The 20,794-nt window shown below is 38.5% G+C and overlaps 1 protein-coding gene across 6 annotated transcripts in view; it reads right to left on the bottom strand.

Moving 5' to 3' along the window:
* The window catches only part of HACE1 (HECT domain and ankyrin repeat containing E3 ubiquitin protein ligase 1), a 54,220-nt gene extending 35,941 nt beyond the window's left edge, over positions 1-18,279 (bottom strand). For 5 of the 6 annotated variants that reach the window (XM_063329872.1, XM_063329873.1, XM_063329874.1 and 2 more), the window contains exons 1-9: positions 18,093-18,279; positions 13,548-13,602; positions 12,252-12,341; positions 10,339-10,443; positions 8,860-8,935; positions 8,457-8,588; positions 7,184-7,266; positions 3,421-3,517; positions 1,220-1,321 (exon numbers count right to left, since the gene is read on the bottom strand). In XM_063329872.1, the coding sequence (XP_063185942.1) occupies positions 1,220-1,321; positions 3,421-3,517; positions 7,184-7,266; positions 8,457-8,588; positions 8,860-8,935; positions 10,339-10,443; positions 12,252-12,341; positions 13,548-13,602; positions 18,093-18,168 (816 nt within the window). In that variant the 5' untranslated portion in view covers positions 18,169-18,279. Of the gene's footprint in view, positions 1-1,219; positions 1,322-3,420; positions 3,518-7,183; positions 7,267-8,456; positions 8,589-8,859; positions 8,936-10,338; positions 10,444-12,183; positions 12,342-13,547; positions 13,603-18,092 lie in introns of those variants that run through there. The other variant, XM_063329876.1, reaches the window with a different exon arrangement.
* Between the last annotated feature and the right edge of the window lie 2,515 nt (positions 18,280-20,794).

Here is a 20,794-nt window from a genome sequence, read left to right as displayed (position 1 = left end):
CCCCATCCTCCTGACACCCAGCCTTTAAGTATTTATTATTTATTATATCCTCTCAGTCAGTTCTTAAGTTTTGCACACACCTCCACCATTACTCAGACAGACAAAACATTCATTTTTGTTGTTTATCGTCTTCAATTCTACAATATACAATAGTATGCTTTGCCATTTACCTTCCTGTAGGTCTTTTTTATTCCATGGTTTTAGACCTTTAATTTTCTCTTTTATTTGAAAACATCTACACCATCCCCCCATGTTTCTAATATACACTTTGAGAATTCTCTTTGTAAAACTCAACCCTGTCTCAGAAATTTAAACACTTATAAATCCTCAGTCTTTCAGTGGAAGTAATGGGATTACAGAGAATAAAAACTTCAAAAATCCAGCAAATCAAGTTCAGTGAAGCGGCAGCCAACACCTTACCAAATCTATTCTTTTTTTTTTTTTTAAATGTACAGTCTGTAAGATTGTTTGCAGTTATTTTCAAGCAAACAATATATTAAAAAGCAACAGCTAGCTAGATTTGGAAGGGAAAAAAGCACCCCATGCTTCCTTCCCCCTACACAAGAAACAAAAATTCTTTTCCTTACTTTTTCTTTGCTTTAGAATGCACTACCCCACAATAATAGAAGAAACAAGGTACAGAAGAACCACTGAAAAAGGAACAGAATAGGTTCATCTACAGCAATAATAACCAAATGAAATTGCAACTGCAATCTTTCACACTCTAATTGTACAAAGCAACTTCATACAGATAAGTGCTCATACTCCCAATGTTCAAGTTCATTCTAGATGGTCCAAGCCTCAAGACACATCCTAGAAGAGATATCTGCAGATAACCACTAAATGAAGGAAAATAGGCCCCATTACACAAAGTAATTGTATATATAGAATGCTCTACCAGCAGCATTGTATTGAAGTTTGCAACAAGTCTGCTCTTTCAGTTCTTACACTGTCTAGATCACTTTGGCAAATATGCAAAGTTAGAACACTAAATTAAAATAGATCCTATATTTAATCCCAAATTCTTGTGTTTAAAACTATGTGAAGACTGTATATTTTCCACGGGGGAAAGAAAAGTACAGAGTGGACAATGACTGTGGCACTGACAGTCAGCTGCTCGTAGCGTCTTCTAATTAGGACACTCATACTAAGCATTAAGCATTCAGGTCTCCACAACACAGATACATTGGTAACTATAAAACACATAATACTGTATTACCATGTTTTCCCGTAGATCTTCATTCTGTGTCATTTGAATTATTGTCTGGAAAAGTCGAGGATGATATTGTATTAAGACTTCACAGGTCTCCCCATACCCACCCTAAAAAGCAACAGTTCAAAAAACATTTTAATTAAAAGAAACATTAAAATTGTGCTTCATACCATTATAGGCATTAAACCTACTGAGGATTACAAATATATTTTTTTAATGGAGAAATGCAATCCTAAAATAAACTGAAATTCAATAGTGTATCAAGGTTATCAGGAGACGATGAAATCAAATTCTTTCAGTATGTCAGCTCACATACATCTGCTCTCTTTCTTCTTTTTTTGAAACACTTTCCTATTTACATTTGAACACTTCCCCCAACAATTTACCAGAGATTAAAAACAGTGCAATATTTAGCTTCTCTTCCCATCGCTGATGGATGACACTTGTCTACCTAATTACACCCAGAATCTAATTCTTCAAATGAATTATTTTCCTAAAGGTTCATAAGGCACAAATCTGACTTGATAAAGAAAGAAATAGGACAAACTCATGAAAGGCTCATTTAACTTTAAAATTAATAGACAAGTATGATACCACTTGTGCCTTAGATCGACAACTCAGACTAACTTCACAACCTTTTGAGAAAAATGTTTTTTTGGAAAGAGTAGAACTTGAATTTTTGGTTTATTTGTATCAACTCTTATTTATCACAGTTTCATTTTAAGCAGGCACCTAACACATCAAATGTTACATTGGCAAGATGACTGTGTAATGTATTAAATGCTGCAACTCCACAGGCTCCTTCTCTTTGCATGACAGTTCGTTACTTCCTTCAGTGGTAACAGATCCATTAAACAGATTCATGTAACTGTTCCAGGTGACAAGAACTTAAGTATTGAAACTGAAACCACCCAGAATTTGCAAGGATTAAGGAGAGTCAGTTCTTCAAAATCAAGGTAATACCATGTTGACAAGAACTACATAATTCTATATCAATCTTCAAAAAACGCCTATCTACTCTGAAAAGCAGACCTGTAAGCAAACAATAAAACCCTTGACGTAAAACAAAGGAAATGCTTTGTTTTATCCTTTTTCACTTAGTATCATAAGCTTGTGAACTAGATGATCTTGAACACAATAAGATCATCACTACAAAACAGCAAACACCAGGTGTCACTACTCACACTTTAAAAAAGTTGACAGAATTTTTATGTATACAGTGCCCTAGAGATCAGAAAACTGGAGACTGAAGCACACATTTGAAACGCAAACCATAAAAAAAAAAAAAAGAACAGTACCATTAAGTGAAGACTGGTATACTTTCTTACAGGTCTGTGGCTACAGGAAGCATCAAAATTGAATAGGCTTCACGTGGTTTTACGGTAACAAAATAACTGAGATTATTTTAAATCCGTTAGTACAGAACACAGTTTGAACATGTCGACTTTATACGGCCAAACTAATCACACGCACCAGGGTACCATGATGTCCACTAAGTGCAGTAGACATTATTTTTTTTCAGTCTCCAGTTCATAGTTTTTCAGTCTGCTGATTACTAGCGAAGGTTCAAAAGCTTCCATTCATTCATTATGTGTTATTGACACACTGACCTTAAACTGATCCTACAGAAAAACATGCAAGTGTACACAAATCAAGAAAAGACATCTTAGCAAGCAGAACAAACAATATTTGGTATCAAGCAAGACTGTGGTTTTGCATAGCAGTTGAAAATGCTTAAGACTTTTGTTCATCCAGATATAGTATTTGGAATACCTTTGAAGAATAAGAGTCAGCACCATGTCAGTTTTGTTTGGGTTTTTTTTTTAGTAATAACTCTTCAAGAGAAATCATTCCTTTCTGCATGCCTTTACCTCTTACTTGTTAACAGTTAAGCACCTAAACAGAGATCAAGGATTCCCAAACTTTCTAGTCAAATGGAGTTCTGCAAACTCTTTGTTTCTTATGAGCTCCAATCTTGCAAAGTCTGTAATGGGATCTCACTGACATCTTTAAAAACTTTTGCAATGGGTACAAACTTGGAACCTGACAAAAAGTTATTTGTAATTTAATTGAAAAAAAATATTTTTGCATTTCTGTTTTGTCAGGACTACCATCTTTCATAGGCCTTAAAACTAAAAACATAATACTGATCTACCACTTACAGCCAACACTGTAGTAAGTGACAGAAGTTCACAGAACTTCCATACCTGTACACAGAGATCCAGTGGAGTAATACCATTTTTGTCTGGTAAATATTTGGCTCCTCTCATCAAAAGAATTTGTGCAGTATCTCTCTGACCATGGCTATTCAAAGGAAGAGAAGAAAGAGTTAATTATGCTCCACTATGAGTGATAAATCTGACTTTATTGCATCTAACAAACAAAACAAACATAAGCTAGGAGAGAACACAGTTAAGGTATGAAACTAAGCAGAAATGCAGGATGAAAAATAATACCACTTATATTCTACTACTACCTTTCAAGGCCACTGCAGAAGCACAGCATAGAATTAGGTATGGCCTATTTATTAAGCCAGTGTCACCCTCATCATTCAGAAATAATTCATCTTAGCCTAGACTCATAAATTATTTATACCCCTAAATACCTAGAGCATATCCTTTCCAGAACCCTTTTTTCCTGAAGAAAATGAGAAACTGGGCACCAGTGATTAGATGTTGACTCCATTAAAAACACATTGAAAGACTAGTTGACTATCACCTTCACCAATATTTAGTGCATATACTGACCAATGTCAATACAAAAAGTATCTAAAGGGTGAAATTAAAGACTGATAAAAAGTAAGGTTAAGGATACAAGTTTTTCAAGAAAGTTTTAGATCACAGGCTAGTTTGCAGTGCACCCCTTACACAAATGAGTATCTCCTGTCCTGGAACACACCAAGGCTGCCTGCACTAACAGTTCAACAGCAACAATTAACAGCTAAAGGGCAACAGGTAGCTTCACTGGTCAATAGTTCCCAACTGAGTTCTCCTCGTGACAGCCCATCCAGATCTGGAGCCCTCAGTACAAGAAGGGCATGGACCTGTTGGAGCGGGTCCAGAGGAGGGCCACGAGGATGATCAAAGGGCTGGAGCACCTCTCCTATGAAAACAGGCTGAGAGAGAGTTGGGGTTGTTCAGCCTGGAGAAGAGGAGGCTCTGGGGAGACCTTATAGCAGCATTTCATTACCTAAAGGAGGCCTACAAGGAAGGTGGCAAGGGGCTGTTTGCAAGGGCATGTAGCAATAGGACGAGGGGCAATGGTTTTAAATCAGAGCGGGGTAGGTTTAGATTAGACATGAGGAAGAAGTTCTTTACAATGAGGGTGGTGAGACACTGGAACGGGTTGCCCAGAGAGGTGGTGGAGGCCCCATCCCTGGAGACATTCAAGGCCAGGCCTGATGCGGCTCTGAGCAACCTGATCTAGTTGAAGACGTCCCTGCCAAAGGGGCAGGGACCAGATGACCTTTAAAGGTCCCTTCCAACCCAACACATTTTGTGATTCTATGTCCTTTCAGCCCAGGAAACCAACAAGTTAATCTAGTATAGCAGACTTTGCCCCAGTACAAAGAGTCAGCTACCAGGTCTCTGAAAGGAGCTAAGACTCAAGGGCCTATTGAAGCACCTCTTCACTGTAATTCTCTAGACTAAGTGGACAACTCAACACCTTGAAAAAACAGGGGTTTCAGAGTCAGACAATACCCTTTCTCCAGCCATCACCAGCCACTGCTACCACATCCTGCTCTCCCTGTCATCAGGGACCGAACCTTTCTTCCTGGGTGTCAGCACCATCAACTGGCACTTCTGAGATGTTAACTTTCACTACGCACTCCTTCCTACTGCTCCAATTGTTCATTTCTGAAAGAACATCACTGCTGTACTTGCAACACATTCCTTTCTCATAGAAAACCTCCAAGCTAAGGCAAGTTGCTTCCTTCTTTTAAAATGGATACCAATGCCAGTCCCGAAATCAAGCACCAAGGCACTCGATTAGCGAGCAACTATTTATGCTCCACTTCCCTTCTTCTCAACTGCGAAGAGTCAGTATATACTAAACTCCAGAGACCAGGGCTCCCACAACGTAATTCTTGGCAGGCCACCAGGTCTTCTTCTGTTTATATCAACATTCAATCATAGGTGAACTATTTAACTAAAGCACAGGGATTATAAAATTGTAAATGTTCTAACAAATATCAGAAATAGTCCAATTAAAACAAAAGATTGTTTACCATATGCAATTAGTTTTGAAATGAAAGTAAACTGTGAAGAAAACAGAACTGATCAAAGCAACAATATAATTTCAATCCAACATTAAGGCATGTATCGCCGAATCACAGAATACTAGGTTGGGAAGGACCTCAAGGATTTTCTGGCCCAACCTTTCTTGGCAAAAGTATGGTCTAGAAAAGATAGGCCAGCACCGCGTACAGCTGAATCTTAAACGTGTCCAGTGTCAGGGAATCCACTACTTCCCCAAGGAGAGTATTCCAATGGCTGTTTTTTCTCACTGTGAAAAATTTTCCTTTTGTGTCCAATCGGAATCTCCCCAGGAGTAACTTGTACCCATTACCCCTCACCTTTTCCATGTGACTCTTTGTAAAAAGGGAGTCTCCATCTTCTTTGTAGCCACCCTTTAAATACTGGAGCATGGTGATAAGGTCTCCCCTAAGCCTTCTTTTCTCAAGGCTGGACAAATACAGTTCTCTCAGGCTTTCCTTATATGACAGGCTTCCCAGTCCTTTCCCACCCACCGCACTGACCACTTGTCTAGACCATAACACATCAGTTTCTCTAGGAAGACTGTGGGGTTCTCTCTAGGAAAACTCTAGGCTGTGAGGAACCACATCGAAAGCCTTGGAGGAATTCACGTAGACAGTGTCCATCACTCGCTCCACATCAACCAAGCAGGTTACTTTGTCATAGAAGACGATCAGGTTTGTCAAGCACGATTTGCCTTTGGTGAGTCCATGCTGGCTTTTCCCAATCACATGCTTCATTTGACTTGTGACAGCCCTTAGGAGGATTCGTTCCATAACTTTCCCAGGGACTGAAGTAAGACTGACGGACCTATAGTTTCCTGGATCCTCCTTTAAGCCCTTCTTGTAGATGGAGATGACATTAGCCTTCTTCCAGTTTTCTGGGGCATCCCCCAATCTCCACAACTTCTCAAAGATCACGGAAAGCAGCCTTGCAATGATATCAGCCAGCTCTCTAAATACCCTCAGGTGGATAACATCAGAGTCCATGTATTTGTAGGGGTCAAGCTCCTGGAACATCTTGTTCACATGCCAACTCTTCCTTCATTGACAGTGGGTCTGTGTTTGCATCAACCTGGATTTTTGTTTCCAAGTCCTGGGGCCCAACCTCTACTCCTACCTCTACTGAATATATGCATATTTCATGTACACTGTAATACCATAATGGACATTAGAAAATAGTCAACCTTGCCTTATAAAAGGCTGCATTTTTAGAAACAAACATTTTTAGTAATCACTAGCTTAATTACTCTATTTCTCAACATAGGAGGCTGTCCCACAAAAGAAAAAAAAAATTAATTTAGATGGTATCTAAAAAGTGACATGGAAGTGATCTGCCTGGCAGACCTGGGAAGGAAGAGGCACAAATGTTATCATTACTTAACCATCCCCAAGAGCTTAGAAAAGAGAAAAATACTACTGAAAAGAATCTAAGTAACTAGATCTCATTTTTTCAGAAAAAAGCTCAGCAGTCATTGATTTATGACTCGTGCTAGAGCATGCACAGCCATGTGTTTAACATGTCTGTTAGAAAAAGGTATAGAAGCCTACAGTACTAAAGTAAGTATTTAGATGAGACACTAAACTACACTCAAACACAAGGCAAGACTGAACATCAGTCCTATTTTTTGTGCTTTCTAATCGCTGTTATTGCAGAAGAAAAAAAAACATCCATTTCCCTTTTAGCACAGTACTCAAAAGTGAAAAATATATACCTGCAAGCAAAATAGAGTGGAGTTGCGCCTGACACATTCGGCCTGTTTATATCTGCACCGCTGTCCAGCAAACACTGCACCGTCTAGAAGAGAAGAAAACACCAGCATGAGAAAGAGAGCAACAGAAAAGTCTATTGGCTTGCATCTATTAATGTCAGGCACTTCTAATTACACTGAACCATTTAATTTTCAGTAATGAATCCCAAAACCAAAATTCCTAAGCACTACATGGAAAATCATGGCTGACAGAGCTCATAAAGCTTCCTTTGAACTTCCCATTTTAATAACAATGCTTTTCTTGAACTTCAGCTAATCCCAAAGACCCCTGGAACTACAAGCCATTTAAAAAGGAAAACACCACCTTTTAGAGAAGTAAAACTCAAGTTAGTGACAGCCATAAACAGCCTTATCACAAAGCTGAAGTTTCACACACACACTAAATAGAAGAAATAAGTAAATTCTAAAATATGAAAATATTGAGCGGACTCTCAAACAAATTTTGCTATATTCCAATCATATAGAGTAGATAAGTCTATAGACAACAGTTTTGCAGAATTTGGTCTTCCAAAGTTGAGCTCTGACAATGACAACAGAAAGAATCTGGATAGAAAGATTATTTTTTTTTTAAACAGTAAATAGTGACAGAGACAATCTGTGTAATTCAAGATCACTATCATGGCTGTAATGCTGTTCAAGTAAAGCATCCAGATCTGTACTCTTGAGAGTGAATAGTCAGCCTGAATGCAAGGCTAGGCCTAAAAATTATTCACACAGATCAATAAATGAAGAGTCTATGTGAACCTGTTTACTTCTAATGTTAAACATCTAACTGATCCAACTCTGTGTTCATTTTTTATTTACAGTAAATTAAAATCATTTCAGATTTCAAAAGCTCATAACAACTGGTACAATTACGAATCAAACACATTGTAAAAAATAAGAACATTTTCAAACGTTTAACATTACATCAAAACCTGCAATCAACAAGGCAATAACAGTATTACAGAACAGCTGAATAGTATACAGTAAGTCACTTAAACTCCCACAAACACTAAAATCAATCATCTCCACAAGAATAAATTAGTTATTCCCATGGAAGTGTATGCAGTCAATACTAAGACAAACAATAGAGTTCTTCACACTTCTAACCATTACCATGTGCATGACTAGCCTGAAGTTTATAAAAACACACACACACACACACACACAACACCACCGAGGCATTATCCAATTCTTTACAAATCCAACGTGTTAATAAAATTTAGAAACTTACTGTCTTGTGCCCGTTTTGGCAAGCTACATGAAGGGCTGTCTGTCCCATCGCATCTTCAACATCTACATTACTGACATGCTGAACAAGATCATGAAGCAATTCTGTTCGTCCATTGACAGCCAACCAGTGAATCTAAGTACAAAATGATGATATAGGTTTCCTTTAGCAACGATTTAAGTATTTCATAAATATAATTTTAAACCTGACTGTACTATTGTCAACATTTTCACAAAAAGCTTTGAATGATATTATCATATGCTTAGGTACTCTGATCACATCTTTTGATTTTTAAGGGCACCCAACACAGCTGTTTTGTGTATTTACATGGAAGATGGCAGAAGCTTAAGAAATGAGAGTCTTCAAATTCTTCATTAAGAGCATCATGAGAATCAATAGCACTTACTGCAGTCAAGCCTTCATTATTACAAATGTTGACATCTGCACTGTATTCCAGCAGCTTGCTCATACATTTCTTCTGACTATAAACAAAAGAATACATTAAAACCCAGTCAGGGAAAATCATTTACAACAACCAAGTGTCTTCTTAGAACTCCATTCACTCTAATTCATCATAGTACAAAGCACAGCAGTCTTTTTTTCTTTATATGGGGTATGGTACTGAGCATGTGAACAAGAGAAGTGATCATCAGTAGCACCAGAGACTCATACAGTGCAAGCGCAGCATATAACAGCACAGGGCTAAAAGCAGAGTTGTATGGCTGAATGTTTTTGTGGAAAGTGTAGAAGTACTTAACGACCACTCTAACAGCTTCAGCTCAGCATGACCTATGCTCTCAAGACAAGAAGCCAGAGTTCAGCTAATGGAAATCCATGAAGTTCATCATCATTTGTACACTCCAGTGAACACATTTACAGTACACCACTAAATCATTATTTAATGAGAAACTCACTGTAACACTATGTAAATCTTTGGCAAGTAGAATAACTGCCTTAATGAAAGTAGGGGGTTTTCCTACTTAATGTTTTGTTTGGTCTTTTAACACTCTCTAATGCTGTAAGTGCTTTACCTTAAGAGTTTATCCTTACTTTTCCTTTTTATTTGGTCCCCATCACACCTTTCTCATGCCTCCTTCCACATAACTGTCTCCTGTGTGTATTTCTGCATTTCATCACGTACCATTTGGCTGATTCTTTCTCCCTTCTTCTGCAAATACTCCTCCCACATGCCTAAAGCCTACTAAACACTACCTCCTCCTCATTTGAAGTACCAGTAATGATACAGTATAGTTACTGTAACACATACATGCTCTAAAAGGAAAAAGACAACATTATCATGTACAATTCAAGAAACCGAATTAAATTCAAATTGAATATATTTCAATTCAATTTGAATTCTTGAATACGATTCAAGAAATAAGATCTTAAAAGATCTTAAAAAGGTGCTGGCTCACTGTTTTCTTCCCACATGCCCCAATATCGTGCAGACAAGCTTTGCATTTCTTTCCTTGTAGTAAAAATTTCCTTGGAGACACCATGTGAGAAAAATCTGAAATCTCTGAACCCTTCCAAACCATCCAGTGTCCCCTCTGAAATCTCTTCTTACTCAGCTAACTGGAGGGTGAATGCATTCCTTGTTCAATCACTGTTCTAAGAATCAGTAAGCTCCTGCTTAACAGAAAACACTAAAATGACTGGCACTGAAATTGACACTTCAGACATAACTTTCTATTTATATAAAATTATTTTCTGAATATTCAAAGTATAGATTTTAACCTCCACGTTTCCTGCAAGTGTGCCATCCTTATTTGCAAATGGGAAAACCAAGGCATTTTGTTTGAACTATGCAAAAATATTACAGAACATGTCAGCTCAAGCGTATTGTGCACAAGACTTCTTTAAGTTTTAAAAACTTTTTTCTTACCCATTCCTTGCTGCTAAATGGAGAGGCGTGCATCCTGAAATATCCTGATAGTTTGGATTTGCTCCTTTTTTTAATAATAGAACAAGGCATTCAACGGATCCACAGCTAAGAACAAAGTAAGGAAAGGAAAAACTGTAACAAGGATATTTACAAATCAGATCTAAACTGACAAATACAACAGCAATACTATGTACAGATTAAGTTCAGTAGAAAAATCTTAACACAAAACTGTTTTTACACCCTCATAGTTCAAGTTACACAAACATTAAGGAAAGACACTTAAATGAAGTGAGAACTGACCGATCATAACTTGTACTAATGAATAGGTGTTAGCCTTCTACATGATTTTAGCGACTTTAAAAACCCAACAGTGAATCTTTAAGACTGACAATTGTTTAAAATGTAAACTGTTTAAAGTGTTTTTCTTACTATTTCCTCCCACCTCTCTCATCTATAATCTATTCACCAGACTGAATTTTCCATTAAATAACAATTTCAATATAATCTTTTTTGTTACGCTTCAGTGTCTGGAAGTTACATTTAAAAATTTAAATGTCAGAAAAATTCTAAAACTCGTATTTTTGTGCTGTTTGGTTTGAATCTGTAACTCCCTTTTACTTTTCATAAAATAACGGCTCTTCAGGATAATCAATGTCACCAAGAACACAGAAACTTTGTTATATGTTTATCTTACTCCCGAACTCTTCAAAAGGAAGAGCTGATTGGGAGGATAAACATATAGTATTTTTGTATCTATCACAACCAGCTTGTCCGTTGTTGCTACTCTTCCCAATGACAGAACTTATACACAACAATCCAAAAAAACTGAAGACTAGCTGTACAGTAAGTTGCAAAAAAAGCATCTTGGCAACCTTTTAATGACATAACAACTAGCCAAGATAAAAAAGAATTCGGAAACTAACTGTAACACAATTTCTTGGGGTTTATGATCAATAAACACAGCTTTTCAAAGATACTTCTAAGATGCATGCTGAAAGTTTGTTAGCTATTTTTTCTTTAAGTACTTTCTTAAGTAAATTTTACATAAGCAGTATGTAATTCTGAAATGGAATGTTTGGGAAACAGATATTGCTAAAGCAGTCTGCTTAGAAAGCTGGAACTTCTACCTTAATTGTGCCTAAATACCTGCTATTTATATGCAATACTACTATTATTTCTTTTAGTTTATTATTTTAGCAGTTTAAATGTAAGAACTTGCAAGATATTTAAAATGGGACCCAAATAGAGAGCATTCATTCATTAGTCTAAAGTTTAGTTCCTCGAAAGGCCATTTCAAAAATTATCTGGTTCATTTCTATTAAGGTTATGCTAAGTGGCAGTTTCTTGGCAATATAGATTTATCCCCATTGAAGAGCTACATAAATAATAAATAAGCTAGATCACAGATTTGAAATTTGCATTTAAGTCCTTTAGACAGTATACAAAAATTTATTAGGAGTGGCCAAGTTATACTCCCTCCAGTTATGGTCACATAAAGTACTTTGGTCCAGGTGCTTCCCAATGAACATCCAAGTGCTTCCCTCTGTTTTAGAATACTTCAAAAAAAAAGCAGCACCTGCAGACAGGGTACCTCTAAATCTACAAAGGCAAGAGTAATCCAAGATACACATAATGGCTACATTTCTTCACAGACAGAGATTTCACAGAAAGGAAAAAAAAGTATCCACCAAGACTTCCTTCACTAGAATTTGAAAAGCCATTTGATATCATGTGTAAAATCTGTCCTATCAATGAGGCAGGCACACTGCTAAAAGAACAAACAAAATACAAAAAGGAAGTGTAAAAATAGTATCTTAACTGATACTACAGAGTTTTCCAGCTTACATTGGTGCCTTAGATTTGAGGTAATACTTTCATTGTTAACTTCTGGACTGGACTCAAGTAAGTCTTACTTTGCTGCAATATGAAGCAAACTTCTCTTCACACGTCCAAATGCATAATTCACATCAAATTTTGAATTTGATAGCAGCTCTGAGACAGACCTTCAAACAGAAATATAATTTTAATTAAAAAATAGTTCACAATAACGAAGCAAAGTATATACTGTAACTTGTACACAATACTCTATTTCTTACTTGGTCACTATTTATTTTCCCGCCAACTAATTTCTGAACAAGAGACCCAAGAGCTTTCAAGCATCTGCATATTAACAGCACTTCCACTTCTTACTTGTATAAAAAATATTAATTGTGACACTGCGCAATGGTTTCAAATGTAAACTAGTAAGAATTAGGCCAAATGGTGAAACCACTTCTTTACAAACATGGAAGACAAGCATATTAATAGCTTTGGTTTGAAAAACAATAACTTCCCATTTTCCTCTTTATCTCAACACAGACACCATAACCAGATATACAGCAGCTTTCCCAAATATAGGCAAAGTTTAGAAGGAAGATTGGTATGTGAAATCATTGTGATGAAGAAGGACATGTGATATGCCAATGGGATAAGAAATTTAAATAGGACCCTTCAAGCCCTAATGGATTAGTAAAGATGAAATAATAGTTAAGATAAAATATTTCAAATTAGCAAACTGCAAGTGAACTGGTGATTTCAATCTCCAGTAATGAGCTGATCACATGATTTAAAACCTTTGCACACAATCTCAACAAGGTATTATGTAGCAGAACAAATGTTTATCCTGATTAGATAAATAGTTTACAGCTTCAGTAAGAGTTAGTACCTGCTTGCCCACAAAACTCAGCAGAAGGTATAGCACCACTTAGCTGGCCCCCAGGTCCCAACCACTTTGAGGACGACTGGATAAGAGAAACAGCTGCTCAGCTGAGGAATCCCAGAAGTATCAATCTCATCATCCAACTCTTATTCCGTGTCTTTCTAAGACATCTAATGATACTAAGAACTTCTATGTCATCAATAAATACACACTCAGAGCTACAATCCAGTTAAAAAACAATGCTGCTGTTCTTTTCCTACAACAAATTTCTCTATGTGCATCAACAGAAGAAATCCCAACTCCAGTCTATTGCATAAAATAAAACAGGTTTCTCTGGTAAGAATATGCTGGGATGCATGCAGTCAGTGACTACCTTCAGCTACAGAAGGTATCTCAGCAATCCAGCAGCAGAACTCCTAAGAGTGCTCTAGCAGCTACAACTCCAGCAAATATGCTGTTTTTTCAGACCTGCAAAAAAAAAAAAAAAAAGGATGTTTAAAGAAGCTCTTACCTGTGCTGGTCAGCCATAACCATCGGCATTAGTGTATAGACAGCAGTTTCATTATCTGCGAAGAGATTAAATTACTCCATTATCATAAAGAAATCTTTTATGTAAAATAAATTCATCTAGGAACACTTTACCTTTTAAAGTGTCCATTGTTCAATAGATCATTCTTTTTACACGGGTTACATGTACCTGAAGTTTCATTATAAAGAAAAACCCACCATACTTAGAAGAGGTAATTAACAGGATCATAACACATGAAATTTCAATGTGACTTTTTTTTTCTTTTACAAAGTAATAATTACAGAATTTTCAATGGAGCATCATTTTTTTTAAAACTGACAATTCTGTTAAGTATTTAAGAATTCTGCATTAACAAAAAAAAAGTAAATAGCTTATTTTAAAAATAAGGAAATTTCCTGTCTTACGAGGTGACCTACATAGTCCTTCCATAGTCCATGAGTTTATAAAAGTGATTTCCCTAAACTAAGTTGCTCCATAACCACTCATCTTTGCCTCTAAACTTGAATACTTGAATGCAATAAATTTCATTTTAATCTCTAATCCGTTTCGTATTCCACGTTTGAAGGCAATGAAAAACAGCCAGAACACAAAGATCTAAGTCAATGGTGGGAACAGACTGACATTCGGCTATACAGACTCTTGTCAGTACTATTGCTGTACGTACCAACACACTGTACAGCTATGATGTGCCTGTTTGGTCACTTACAAACTTTCCGGAGTAAAATATTACTTTTCAAGGATGAATTTGACAAAACCTAAAAGGCTTTAATGTATAATAATTATCAATAATATTAATGTACAATAATTAATATTTATTATTGATGTACAGTGATTACATTTTCTAGCTTGAAGCAAATTACCCATTGTTGGGAGTACAATCTCCACAGACTCTTCACGTAGATGCCACCTTATGACAGGAGGGACTACACTTTCTGAGAACACAGGTGTATGGTTCCAGGATATGGAAATATAGAACTGTTCTCATAAAACTTTTATTTTAAACTTTTTCCTCATCATCTTAATTGATCCAAATATCAAAGTTACAAAGCAATCAGAACGGGAAGCATTAAAACAGACCCAAACCACTCTATGATTCTGTAAGTATAGCTTCTCATATCTTTTACGTAACATGCTTCTATACATCTACTACTTCACTAGGTAGGCGAGCTGACATTTACCAAATATTAAACAAATAATTCTTCAGAGTTATCAAGTGGAATCAGAGAAATGCTTATCATGCTGCAGCTATGCTATTTATCATTCTTCTACAGAGGTCCAAGATTAGTGCTGCTACCCACTATTTGAAGTAGTCTGTCTGTAGCTAACAAAACAAAGAAGACATGCTAATCTATTATTACCTTTGAACACTGAAAAAAAGATGTCATATTCAAATCACATTCGTTCTGTTATTTATAAAAATAATAAAAAAATACATCTATGTTGCTTACAGTGAACGTATGGTGGAAGAGACACAAGCCTCTCAAAACACCAAATGACGTTTCAAAGCTGCAGAGAGTAATTCTAACCATCACCAAGTTCAAGAGTTTGAACTATCTATAGATTGTTCCTTATGGCAGAGCTCTGTGAGCATCAGATAAACTCCACCTCCAATATGCACCACTAGAATTTGACTGCTGGGGAGGGTGGGGGTAGGCTGGGAGGGAGGGGACACACACAGAGTCCTGGAAATAAAATTAAATGGATGCTAAATAACAATATCAGCTGCAGAAAAGATCTGATCACTTTTTAAAAATGTACCCATGATTAGCTCCCAGTATACACAAATGCAAAAAAAATTTCTTGCTTGAGCTCTGTTCCACAGATCTTTTGGCAGGAAGATAAAGCTCTCCAACTGAAACAAAAAACAGAACTTCAATAACACCAAGCAAATCTAGGCATGACATCCTTATGTATTTCCACAATCATGCCCTATTAAAGAGAAGAGATCAAATTAAAAAAGCTTTAAATATACCAGCACACTTAACTGAAATGTTTAACACTGATCCTAATTAAATTTAACTATATTGCAAGTATAGTGACCTAGAAAAAGACAACAGTTAAATATGAGTGTAGCTGGGCCAAAAAGGTGTTTATAGTATAGTTACAAAGCTAAGGCTTTTGCTATTCTATTAACAGAATCTACAGTGTGGAGCATATGCAGATTTTCCCAGAGTTTTTCTGAACAGAAATAATTAAAAGGGTATGGGACTAAGGAGCTTTTGTGCCTATTTTTGGTAAATATTCCCTATTCATAAACAAACTCCTATTGACTTAAAGTAAAAGCACATGACACCAGGGAAAGAAAAAGCATTATATTCTTCATGCACTTACAGAACTTACTTGTTATCTAACATGCTTGCATTTCAAGTCAAAAAAGCATCCACAATGCAGAGTCAGAGACAACAAAGGGCTACAACATACAATTTTGGGCTGCAAGACCTAGTTTTTAGGCACTGAGCCTTAACAGTAGAGTCCAGAAATTTGTGTCAAGTTCTTAAGTGCCCAGAAAACACCTGCTGGAAGATACTTCAGAGAAGTGATGGAAAAAAACAATACTATTTCCTATTGGCAAGGTCGGCCCAGGTTATTCACTGGCACTGGACTCAGGTGTTAATGCTTGCTTTAAAAAAAAAAAATTAAAAAATCACTTAAAATTCATCATCTAGAATCCTGCCTGACAAGGTACAGTTATTATTTTGTTTCATAAGAGATATTGGCTTGAATTCAACAGAGATCACAATCTTAAAGAAGTGTCAGCTCATGCATATAATACCCTAATGGCTACAGCACATGAAAGGAAATTAAATACTTGGATTTAGTGTCTTCTTCAGCATAAGGAACTTCAAACAAACATACATCTCCATTTCCTAATACAGTACTATGACTCTTAGTTTAAGGTTGGAGAGCTAAACTATATGTCTTTTAAATTAAAGCTATTCAAATGTATGGCAGGGCGTGAATCACAATTCAAGAGGTCAGACACAGCACACTCAAGAAGCCACCAAACCGCATGCCATACTAGATTGGTGGTGGTATTTTCTAAGCTGATCCTGTCAGTACATGTTTGGAGCAAAACACTAGAACCCAAACCTGCTTCTCATGAAGAGTTTGGACAGGCCTGCACGAACCTAGGGAACAACCAATATGTAATAATATGTAATAATCTAAGATGTACTCAAAGTGAGATAGCCATTAAATGGAGGTTTTCTTGGAATTTAATTTGAGACTTCAGTGCCTGAAGTTCATTTATCTCCTTATTTCAGTCCAGCTGTGATTTGTTTCATGTAATTCTTAGAGAATACATCAACATTCCTTCTGCAGTACAGGGCAAGAGAAGTACTTGTTCCAGAGGTCACAGGGCTTACACTACCACAGACATAATTACCTCTGAAGTATACGATAATAATGCCCGAGACAGGAAGAAAACTGAACTCAAATTCAGACTTAATTTGCCTACACTAGCACTGGAGTAAACTTAAAGCAGCTCCAACTGGAATAGGTTGTGCTAAGCATTATTCATCTTACCATCATCAGTTAGTTAAACTGGTGCTACTACATCGTTTCTGCAAGTCTGAGCTTATGTTAACAGTATTAGGTCCATTTTCACTGCTGCCGTTCAAGAGCTTACAAGAAGCAGCAAAATCCATCTGAAACTTGTCTGTCCTTTTGTGCAATTTACGAGCAACTGCACTGGCAGACACTGAAACTGCTGACAGATGACAACAAGGAAAGGGTGTAGCAACTCAGCGTAGAGGGAAGTCCATGAGCAGCAGCCAGGAAGTCCAAACAGGGAACGCGGAGAGAAAACAGCATATCACTCCCTTTCCTCCACCACTGGAGATGAAAGCTGGCAGACAGCCAAAGACTCATCCGTAAAAATAAACCCTGAGGAAAGTACAATGACAGCATATAACTCACAGGAACAGAAACTTTTGCATTCCAAAAACTTTTGCAGGGGTAGTCTTCCCAAAGGCTGGACCTGGCTGGAACACTTAACTACTTGCCATAAGAGCCTCAAGCTATGTTTTCACATCCATCCTGATATTGGGTGGCTGGCACCCATGAATAGTTTAGAGCCAAAAAAATTAGGCCGTAACCGGTGACAGTGACTTACAATATCTTTAAAAAAAAAAAAAAAAAAAAAAACACACAACCACAAAGATTTGTCATCACTAGCGTGTCACCGAGTAAGCACCTAAGGAAAGGAGTGAAAACCGGGTAAAACGAGGGCCCGGCATCCCAGATCACGCCGGGCCCGGGGTCAGCAGCAGCGGGCAGCGGCACCCTGCGCCCTGCCACAGGCACCGCCGGCGAGACACCGGCCGAAGTGAGAGGACGGGGACGCCGTCGCTGTTGTTGTTATCGCCATTAAAACCAAAACAAAAAGCCCCTCGGAGACGCAGAGGGGAAGCCGCCTTCCACTCTCTCGAGTCGCCTCGCCGAGCGGCCCCCAGCTCAGCTCACCCCCACCGGGCTGGGACGGCCGGGCCGAGGAGGCCGCCGCCGCCCTGCCGCCCCTTCTCCTACCGTCCGGCAGCTCCACGGTGCGGGCGCGGCGCAGGGACCTCGTCAGCCGGTTGAGCTGCTCCATGGCTCTCTCCATCCTCGGGGCGCCCAGCCTGCAGCCGCTGACACCCGCCACCGCCTCTCCCCTCAGCCCATGGCGGCGGCGCGCAGGCTGCCCAAGCCGCCGGCAGCCCCAGGTCCCCCGCACATGCTCAGAGGCCGGGACGGCTGCGCGCATGCGCGGAGGGTGTAGCCGGGGCCGGGCCTGGAGGCGGAGGGTGTTCCGCTATGTCACGTTCTTGAGAGAGTCGTGGAATGGTTTGGGTTGGAAGGGACCTTAAAGATCATCTAGTTCCAACCCCCCTGCCATGGGCAGGGACACCTCCCACTAGACCAGGCTGCTCAAAGCCCCATCCAGCCTGGCCTTGAACACTTCCAGGGATGGGGCATCCACAGCCTCCCTGGGCAACCTGTTCCAGTGCCTCACCACCCTCACAGGAAAGAATTTCTTCCCGATATCTAATCTAAATCTCCCCTCTTCCAGTTTGAAGCCGTTACCCCTCATCCTATCACTACATGCCCTTGTAAAAAGTCACCAGCTTTATTGTAGCCCCCCTTCAGACACGGGAAGGCCACCATAAGGTCTCCCTGGGACAAAAGAAAAGGGTTGGAGGGGATAGATTTTCAAAACCTGTGGAATACAGATATTTTAACATCTGCTTCTTAGAGTTTTTGAAAAAAAAATAAAAAATGACTGCCTTTTGAAACCACCTCCACAGAGTGACCCTGCCAGCGTGGCCTCAGGGCCTGCGTTTCCCCAGGGCTACAGGAGGTGATGGCGCCTGGCAAACGCGCCAGAGCAGGATGGGGCACCTGGAATTGCAGCCAGGCTGCACTGTGGACCCGAAAAGCCCCAGGCCGGGGGAAAATGTGTTCTCGCCAGCCAAACTCTCGGAACTTTAAACCTGAGGGGTTACTGAATATGAAGAAGGGAGCACGTAGCAAGGATGAAAAGTGTGATTGACTTTGCTGACACTTTAGAAGAAACACAGGAAAAAGAAAATTTAGGAGCTGTAACTTAAAAAGCATATAAGCAAACATTTAATAATAGCAATAATACATAGATTAAGACATGAGAAGTAAAGAATAAATGTTCATAAATTATTTGTTGTCTTTTTTTGTTTCAGTTGTCACTCCCAACTGCAACAAAGCAGATAAAGCACTTGAATCCAAGGAGAATTTGTTATACTGTGAGAACAGACTAAGGAAAGATCAGTTAGGTGCTCTCAAGTCAGCTGCACCTCATGAACTCCTTTCTAGGACTTGTCAAGACCTAGCTGAAATGGAGTCTTGGAGAACAGGTGGAGTTTGAAAAGAGCAGGCATAGTACTTGCCAGTGTGAAGGAGGAAAACCTGGGGATTTATCACCAAGTTCATGTGACTTAAAACCCAGCAACAGTGCCGGAACAAAAACAGTAGACATCTAAAAGTCAACAAGGAAACAACCGCCAGCAGAGCGCCATTTCTTCTTCTGGCAGGATAATGCATGCTGTCAAGTGTGGGGAAGCATGCAATATCAGGTATTTTGGCTTTAATGATCCTTCAGGTGTAATCTTGGCAAGCCAGGGAAGTATGGTTTGCATGGAAATGCTGTAAAGTGAGAGTGTAAAAATAGTGGGATAATCATACCCCAACAAGTTATTAATGATGTACTTCCGAATGCAAGGAAGTGTGTGGGAATCCACAAGGATCTGTCATAATCTGAATCAGTGTAATGGTTTCATTTTTCCATTCTGTACAATGTTTCAGTGAGATAATGCCACAACGTGTTCCAATGACTCCAACCTGGAAGGATAAATTGCAGGAAAGAAAGCTAAGAATTCATAAAGGTTCAGAAAGGACAACAAGGACTATCAAGGGATGTGGATTGGCTTCCATGTAAGTGAGAACTGAGTTGGAAGTCTGCTATCTGGAAAAAAAGCACTGGAGAGAACGCAGTACAAGTGGAAAAATAACAAATAGCGTGGAGAGATGAGATGGGGATCTATTGTTCGCTGTTTCTCTGCAGTCGGGCAAGGGAACACTGTGAATGAAGCTGGTGAAAGTTCGTTTCAGAAGCAAAAAAAAGTACAACTTCGGTTCTTGCCAAACGATGTGATGATTGCTGAAAACTGTCATAGTGACACTGGAGAAGTTAATGGAACGAAAATCCATAGAAGACAGCTAAATACATAGAAGTCATATCTGCCTCAGGAAGACCCTAACTCTCCCCAAATTGATTGCAGCTTAGATTTAGCTTTGGTATTAGAAGAATATTTTCTGATAGCCATAGCAGTAGTAGAATAGGTTGTTGGAGGAAACAAATGATTAGATTATTGGCAAGAGGAGCATATGAGGGGAGTGATGTAGATCCATTGATCTTGTTTAGGGTGAAGAGATGACTGGATGACCACCTCGGAGTCCCTTCCTAAAATTCTGTGGAAAATACTAAATATTTATTACTTCTGTCACAGTAACACTGATGTATTTTGAACAAGAATCCCAAAAATACCAATCGCAAAAATAAGCAATTAACGTAATATAAAAAATCCAAAATGTGAGTAGGATAATTTTAAGCAAAAATACAGAACTGTCGAGGAGGAATGAAGTTATATATTGAGTTTTAATGTTGTAGCAAATGATGAGGGAATGCTGTGAAAATGTCATAAAACCCCAAAACTATT

The sequence above is a fragment of the Chroicocephalus ridibundus genome, chromosome 3, assembly GCF_963924245.1.
Source record: "Chroicocephalus ridibundus chromosome 3, bChrRid1.1, whole genome shotgun sequence".
NCBI lineage: Eukaryota > Metazoa > Chordata > Aves > Charadriiformes > Laridae > Chroicocephalus > Chroicocephalus ridibundus.
This window is presented reverse-complemented; position numbering and strand designations above follow the sequence as displayed.